This window comes from Puntigrus tetrazona, chromosome 23 (genome assembly GCF_018831695.1).
Source record: "Puntigrus tetrazona isolate hp1 chromosome 23, ASM1883169v1, whole genome shotgun sequence".
Classification (NCBI taxonomy): Eukaryota; Metazoa; Chordata; class Actinopteri; order Cypriniformes; family Cyprinidae; genus Puntigrus; species Puntigrus tetrazona.
Window position 1 is genome coordinate 7,297,197 of NC_056721.1, and position 8,740 is coordinate 7,305,936.

The 8,740-nt window shown below is 38.0% G+C and overlaps 1 protein-coding gene across 1 annotated transcript; it reads left to right on the plus strand.

The window, feature by feature from the left end:
- The first annotated feature begins 1,163 nt into the window (after positions 1 to 1,163).
- On the plus strand, positions 1,164 to 8,338 carry tcea2 (transcription elongation factor A (SII), 2). The gene is given in 11 exon segments (XM_043223976.1): positions 1,164 to 2,282; positions 2,704 to 2,766; positions 3,835 to 3,940; positions 4,275 to 4,368; positions 4,732 to 4,761; positions 4,763 to 4,866; positions 5,139 to 5,195; positions 6,409 to 6,563; positions 6,660 to 6,806; positions 7,066 to 7,137; positions 7,680 to 8,338. Coding segments are annotated over 11 exon segments (906 nt in total). The 5' UTR covers positions 1,164 to 2,213; the 3' UTR covers positions 7,689 to 8,338.
- The last annotated feature ends 402 nt before the right edge of the window (positions 8,339 to 8,740 follow it).

Below are 8,740 nucleotides of genomic sequence, written 5' to 3' on the forward strand. Positions count from 1 at the left end.
TTAAAATATAAACATGTGATAGTTTTTATATTTACACGTAATAAATATATTTTTATATATATATTTTTTTAATTTATATATATATATATATATATATATATATATATATATATATATATATATATATATATATATATATATATATATGTGCTGTCATATGATTAATCTCATGCTTGAAAGGGCAATGTGAATGGCTCTTTACCAGGTCAAAAGTGACTTTAAACAATGTAAGGGTTAAAATAAAAGTGACTTAAGTTTAATATTGCTTAGCACAATGGCATTCATGCATTTTTATTTGCGGTTTAGGTGGCAAAATATTTCTGAACTTTTGTTGCAATGTCGCCCTCTACTGATAAAACCTGTTAAACCTAAAGAAATGGGTTTCACATAAAAATAAAAAATTCTGCCATCATTTTCTCACCCTCAAGTACTTCCAAACCTGTATGAATTTCTCTGTTCTGACGAACACAAACGAAAGATATTTTGAAAGAAACTTTGTAACCAGGCTTGTTTTAGGTCACCGTTGACTTCCATAGTAGAAAAAAAAAAAAAAAAAAACATACTATGGGAGTCAATGGTGACCCAAAACAGCTTTTAAACTTCTAAACACACAGTAGGTCAAAAAAGATGAACACATACATTTTTGATAATAATTTTTCCCTTATTATGATGTTGAGGGATGCTTAGTGTGCTAAATGTGTTATCAGTTAATGACAACACATGACTTCTGCAGACCTCAAAAGATACTTTGAAGTATGCTGGGGATCAAAACCAACATGTTTGTCACATATGGACATTGAGGGGGAGCAAATCATTTTAATTTTGGGGTAAACTATCCTTTTTATTAGGATGCTACACACACAATGACCAGAAATCCTTACAAGAGATTTGAAAAAAAATGAACAATAACTAATAATTTCGCTCAAAAGTTCGCTATAAATAGTAATAGTTAGATAATGGTTTAATTAAGTGCAAAATGTGTTTAATTCCAAAACATTGTCCACATTTATTGTTCAAAACGCCTTAGGTTTTCAATGTGTTTTTCTGATTAAAGCAAATGCAATTTTACATTTTGCAAATATAGTAAATGCTTTATCTACACATATTTTACACCTGCTGTTGTCATTGTTGCTTTATTTGCCTAAATAATTTTTTTATGCCAGTTTGATGAATAAGCTCTCTACAAATACACTTTTAGGTGGAAAACTGTAGGTTAAGTCAACAAACGATATGGTTAAATTTCTGCTGTAGCTATTTTCTAGCTGCGTGTGTTAAAGGGCAGACTCTTAAATGAAACTTGTAAAAACTTTAATATTAAATTAAATTAAAAGGCACTTGGTCTACTACCAAGACAAAATGAGTTGTTTCCGAAATGTTTGTACGAAAATGGCCTGGTCCAAAATATCAGAACTGTTAGAAATACTGTTTCACGTTATTTAACTGGTTTGCTGTTGACTCCAATTCCCAGAACACCCTGCTTCAAGAATCAATGGGCAGTTCGAATCATTTCAAAGAATCGGTTCTTTTGAACAGGGCGTTCAAAGAACCGCTTCTAAAAAACTATTTTTTTTTTAAATTAGGTACATTTGTAATACAAGTAAATTTGTCATCAGATCATCAAAGACACCTCGGCGTGGCCTGTAAAATGTCCTAAAACTCTATGATAATCACTGCAAATTATTCATTAAAACGTGTTTATTGTAATTCCACGTGCCTAGTTCAGTTCGTTGCAGAGCATGATTTATCTCCTAACACATTTGCGTTTGTAACGTTGAGAAATCTGCCATCATATTAACTCCTAAACGTTTCGAATATATAAATAATTTGTAACATTGCCACTATTAAGGTAACTTACTGCTCGCGCCGTCAGCTCACTTTTCGCGCTCAATGCGAGTTTAACATCTAAAAAAAAGATGCGGTTCTTGTGAGTCGGCAAAAGTGACTCGAGAACCGCTCTTACCGATTCAGTCTGATTCGCGAATGAATCGCTTGTCCCGGAACAGGCTCGTTTGATTCCGTGAAAAGATTCAACCAAAAAGAACGACTCGCTCGCGATTCGAACGGCGATATACAACATTCTAGAGCGGAGAGAAAGGCAGCGGATTCCTCTCATACTGCCACTAAAAGAGACACACACAGAGACGGGCGCATTTTCCCCACATAAATGGAGGCACGGCCATCGGGCGCCATCAAACAGCCCTAAACCTGTAAACATGGTGAAGGACCAAGAAGTGGAGCGCATCGCGAAGAAGCTGGACAAAATGGTGCATAAGAAAAACACTGTAAGTGTGACACATTTGTGAAATACGGGCGGGAGAGAGAGAACTGTTGATTTGCCCCACGCGCTCGTTTCGGTTTGTCCTCGTGAAACAAGAACGGGGTCTAGTCGCTGCGCGTGATTATCACCTGTTTCATCCTCATCCAGACCACCGCCGGGCTCTTATTGGCCGGTGCTCGCGCGAAATCGGCGTTTACTCTCGCGTTTGTGCGCCGTGATGAGCTGGCAGCTGGTCGTTCTCCAAATTTCTCCGGCGCGAACAAAAGACTCCATTTAAGCCACCACTTCGCCCCAGCCAGACCCGAAACGCGGCGTTTGTACGCGGTTTTGCGCGAGCCGACCTATAAGCCGAAGAAGCCCGTGTTTACGTCCGAGAAGTTGTTGTGTAACCGCTCTTCCTCCTCGTTGTGATTTGTAATCTCCAGGACGGTGCCATCGACCTGCTCCGGGAGCTGAAGAACACGAAGATGTCTTTGGAGACCTTGCAGGTATCTCAGCGGGGCCGGGGCCGGCGTCTGCGGGCTGAGCATGTGCTGCCTTGGGGTCCGTGATGATGGCTTTCTCTCGCGGTCAGGGAATCCCAGGCTGTTTGTAATGGCACGCTGCTCCTACTGTTCAGAATGCGTAGAGTCGGTGTTTATGTCAAATGTACGTGGCCGTAGAATATCTGGATGACCCAGTACCTTGTCCAGAAAGTGCACTATACATCAATCAGTAATCATGGTAGTGATCCTGCATACATTTTTACTCACGATTTGCTCGACTTTCCAAAACTTCCATCGTTTTTAAAAAAAGGCAAAGTACTCATTTTTCTTGTATGCACTGAATGGTGCATATGTTTGAGTGTATATATATATATATATATATATATATATATATATATATATATATAACATAAAACGCATGTTAGTATTCTATTCTGAACAGAGCCAGTGTTTCAGATGCACTGCTGTATGTGAGAGCCTTCACTGTAGGATTATTTTAGTATCATTGTCACTCTTTATTAATGCTTCATATCAGTTTTAACACATTTAGTTTTAGTTTTTAGCTAGGTTTTGCCATTTGGATTAGTTTTATTACACCTATATAGTAATTCCATTTCATTTTTTTATTAGTTAACCAAGTTAAACAATTGAAATGAAATATTTATTTCAGCTTTAGTTCATTTTACTGGTTTTAAGTAGTTAACTAATACCTCTGGGATGGATGTATTCAGTGTGGTTGGAGTTAATGTACAGATCAACATGCCTTAAATTAGTCCCTGCTATTTATATACAGCAGAGCAGTGATACACAGAAGAAATAGGTGTACTTTAGGGTGTTTTAGTCTTTCCAGATCAGTGTCTGATTTATTGTGTACTGCATTCAAATGGCTGAAAATCCTAAGCCGTCATTCGCTGAATGATCAGCTAGTCGAAGCATCACAGTTAGTTTTTTGATAGTCGATGGGGATCTATAAAGTTACAATGCGTCGCAAATTGGTTGTTGTGGCAGTCAAGTGGTATATTTGACGTAACAAGCGCAATCTCCTGTCCGTTTCATGGCGTCATGCCGCAGTCCACGCGGATCGGGATGTCGGTGAATGCGGTGAGGAAGCAGAGCTCGGATGAGGAGGTGCAGACACTGGCCAAATCTCTCATCAAGACCTGGAAGAAACTGCTGGGTACTGCATTCCCGTTCACGCTCGCACAACTTAAAAAGATGATGTTTCAGTTATTTTAGAGTGAATGGCGGCGGGATGAAGCTGCTCTGAGACGATTAATCACATCCAAAATAAACATGCATGCATATATGCACACACACACACACACACACACACACACACACACACACACACACACACACACACACACACGTATATTATGTAATTAAACTTTTTTCGAATGGGATTGATCAATTGTTTGACAGCACTACTGCTGTGTTTGTTTTCCAGCTCTTATTGATGTTAACTCAATGCTCATGTGTTCTGATATTAACGTGAGTATTCTTTTATGCAGATGGTTCTGAGGGTAAAGCGGAGGAGAAGAAAAAAGGAGGGTCTCCTCTCCAGTCCTCGTCTTCTAAAGACTGTCCTGGATCCAGTGACACCAGGTGTGTGCATTCTAACTATTAAAGTGGAAAAAAGGAGGGAAACACAGTATATTTCAGCTAGCATAATGCATATATATATTTATATATATATATATATATATAGCACACTCTTCAATATTTATTTTACATGGTATTTACTAAATTAGGTAGCAATTTGAAAATAAGTCATAAAAGAATGTACTTGATGGGGAAAAAATGTACATGTAAAATAAACAGATATATTATCTTGATAGCAACTTCTAGATTATTTAAGCCTGTTTGAGTATATTTTGCAAATATTTAACAGTAATATTAAGCTCCACCGGTATTGTTTTTTTAAGATATGATAAAAAGTATAAAATGTTGTTACCTTTCGTTATCTAGTAACAAACCGGAGACCCCAAAAACCCCACCACCCCGTCACCCCCAAGTTCACCACCTTCCCACCGGCCCCCGTGACGACGGACAGCGTGCGCACCAAGTGCAGAGAGCTGCTGGTGGCGGCCCTACAGACCGATGGTAAAAGCTGAACCGCTTCACCTGGTTGTTAATGCACCGAAAAAGCTAATACTGCTATTTACAAAATAAGCTTTTTCACTCGAATACGAAAGAAAGTCGCCTGCACCAGATAACTTGAGGGATATCGAGGGAACTAAACTGTTATTAAATGTATTTTTTTGCAAAAGACGATTATGGTTGCATTTGTTAGTGTTGGGATTTTAAAGTTGAGCTGAGTTTATATACTGGAGTTAATTCGGAGTTGATTCAGGCTTTGTGTTTTTTTTCCTCAGGTGATTACCAGACGATCGGCGTAGACTGTGAACACCTGGCAGCACAGATTGAAGATTATATCCTTCTCGTTAACCAAAAGCTGCGTTAGCTGATGCTCAACACTGGTCTAGGATAGATCTGGGAGAAAGCTATACGGCGGCATTTCTATTTAACTTGAAAGCGGTTATTTGAGGGCGCAGGACCAAGTATGCGATTCGAAATCTGCCGTCTCTGAGCCAATCACTCGATCCATAAACGAGCCAAATCACTCCAGAGCTACAGGAAAATACATCACATAGTTGATGGCACCATAAGAACACGTGTTCACAAACCTTTCGCCTGCGATTATCTCGAGCTGTGAAAGGCGGCAGATAGAGAAAAGAATGCTTTTAAGAGCCCTTAGAAATCATCTAATGCGTGTCAAAAAATAAAGAAAAAATTAAAAATAGATGCTCCACCAAAGAGCAAAAAAAAAAAAAAATTCAAGATTTTTTTATTTATTCATCTTTATTATTATAAAGTGCAATGAAGTGCTCAGGGCGTGTTAATTGCACTTTATAAGAATACGCATGCAATCCTTTTTTCTATTTGGGATACACAACTAAATTAATTTCAGGAGTGTTTTGTTCTTTGGTGGAATCTAAAACCTACTATAACACAAACTACTGTTTGAAAGTTATGAAAGTTGTAAAATATTTATTACAATATATAATAACTGTTTTCTAATAGTAAAATCTCATTTATTTCTGTATGGTGCTTCATAAATCAATCTAATATGCTGAGTTGCAGCTTAGGGAACATTTTTCGATTATATGTTGTGCTGCTTAATATTTTTTTGTGCAATCAAGTGCAATCAAATTCGAAAGTTCACGAGCACATTTATTTGAAATAGAAATCTTTTGTAAGAACAAATGCCTTTACTGTAACACTTGCATCGTTTTGAATACAAGTATCATGGGGTGGATGGATATGTTGGTGATTAACACCAATACAAACCTCTGAATAGAGAAAGATGTATTTTTTCCTGTACATTGTGTAGCAACATCTACAATTAGGTGACATTTGACCTTGACCTTTTACCTCAAACAAACAGTGCAATATTTTAATTAGTCGCACAGTACTTAGGCTTTTTGTTTGCGTTTCCATTCGCCAGCGAACAACGTTTTACTTAGTCGTCTTGCTGTGAAAGGAGAAACTATTTAACGCCTTTTAAAGAACGCACGCTCCATCTTTAAAGGAACATGTAAAATAATGGCCGGTGTGTGCTTTCTTGACTGTACACCATGACACGTATCTACCAGGAGTTCAAGTCCACTGACATGAAGTACAAGACCAGACTGAGGAGTCGCATCTCCAACCTCAAGGACCAGAAAAACCCAGACTTGCGCCGGAACGTCTTGTGCGGCAACATCTCTGCAGACCGCATCGCCAGCATGACCGCAGAGGTACGCTCGGGTTCGACTTTGGCCCGCCAAGCGCTAAACCGCAGCTTCTCTGCAGGATGTGAAGTGGTGTGTTTGTGTTAATTGCGTGTTTGGCAGGAGATGGCCAGCGCAGAGCTCAAAGAGATCAGGAAAGCGCTGACCAAGGAGTCCATTCGAGAGCATCAGCTCTCCAAAGTGGGCGGCACCGAGACGGACATGTTCGTCTGTGGAAAATGCAAGGGCAAGAACTGCACTTACACTCAGGTATGCCCGTTACAACAGACCAGAAATGTTTAAACTTGCCATGGCTCTCAATCTTGAAGCTTGACTCGGGTTACGAGTCCTCCTGAAAGGATCTGCACACTTAAGCAATATGTAAAATAAAAAAGAGAGAGAGAGAGATTCTGAAACGCAAACGGCCTCGCCGTCTTTGATTCCCAAGTCTTTGATTCGTTCGCATGTCTGTGGGCTTAAACTGCATGGAAGCATGAAACGAGCAGGAATGCACCATCTCTCTCCGCAGGTCCAGACACGCAGCGCAGATGAACCCATGACCACCTTCGTGCTGTGCAACGAGTGTGGAAACCGGTGGAAGGTAAGACTCTTTTGGTTTATTTATCCCGCAGTGTCTTGAGTCACCTGGCTTGCTGAAAAAACCCTCGCGTCCGTTGATGCATGTCTGTATAGTTTAGCCACACGGTGGCGGTGTTTACTTGCTGTAGGCAGACTTCACAGCTGGACTAACTAATAAAACTTTATTGACTTGACCGAAATCGTTCGTTTAAAAAACAGTTGAATGCAATAGAAGGAGATAAACTAGGGGAGACCTGGGTTAGTTGTCACAAGGTTTACATCACAGTAGCTGTAAGATAAATGCTGGTGTTTTCCGGCAGTTGCGAGTTTTAAAAAATGTAACAGAAAAATGATATTTAGAATGTTTAGAATTCAAGATTTTATATTAAAAATACTTTGACATTTTTACTACACACACATACATGTATTTAAGGAGGTTTTTATATTTTTATTAGGAAACAAGCAATTCAGTTTTTTTTCCGCTAGGTGTTATTGTTTATTTCTAGAAAATGCACCCGCATCTTATATCTGTGTATTAATTTGTCCTGTTTTCTCTTTTCATAGTTTTGTTAAAGACTAAAGTGAGCAGGATTCTTCATATGAAGAGATGACCTGAATTCACAGTATAAGGAAATTAGTTTTTCTTTTCAGAAAAAACAAACCTGATGTCCTTTTTTTCATATATATAAATATACATGCATTTTCATAGCTTTGTAATATAGAATGAGTGTTGCTACTTCAAAAAGCTATTTCTGTATTTTTTTTTTCTTTTTTTACTGGTGTAATATTATTGCCTTTCACGCACTGCCGATAACTTAAGTCAGCTGGCTTGTTCAGTCTTGCTTTGCCTTTTGATATAGAGCTTGTGCCTTTCTGCTCTATGAGTGCCAAGTAATTGCTGAAAGAATTTGTACACATTCATACATATGTCGATTTAGTTTTTTTTTTTGTTTTTTTTTTGTGGGGAACATGTGCATTTCATATGTTTATGCACTTTGCAGATGATTTATTTAACCAAATCTTAAATGATTGGTTACTTTTTCCAGAGTTTGGAAAGACTTAAAGGATTATAGTTAATATTTGAGCCTTAGTGTAGGCGGGAGTTTGCTTCTTGTAGAGAACCGGACGGGGAGAAAAAAACAGAATGTGGTACATAATTAAAGGTTCATATGTATTGTATGAATAATTGGACTGTTCTGTCTCAGTAAATTTGGCTAAGAATATATTGTGGTTTGAGTGTGTTATTGTTTGAGATGGGCACACGAACAGTCAGTTGAATTAAAAAAAAATAAATAAATAATCTGAACATGGGTTTATAAAAGTGATTTGTATGACTGTGCACCATATTTAAAGTCATTCTAAAGATAGTTTTAAGAGAGGAACGGAACTAAATTTAGTCATTACTCTCTTAAAGTCTGCGCACAAAGCATTTAAAGTCTTTTTATTAATACACCAAAAACAATAACATCGTGAAATATTAAAATTTTTAAATAAGGGTTTTCTATTTTAGTATATTTTAAAATGTAATTTATTTCCGATGCAAAGCTGAATTTTCAGCATCATTGCTCCAGTCTTCAGTGTCCCGTGATCCTTCAGAAGTCATTCTCACATTTCTCACCATCACC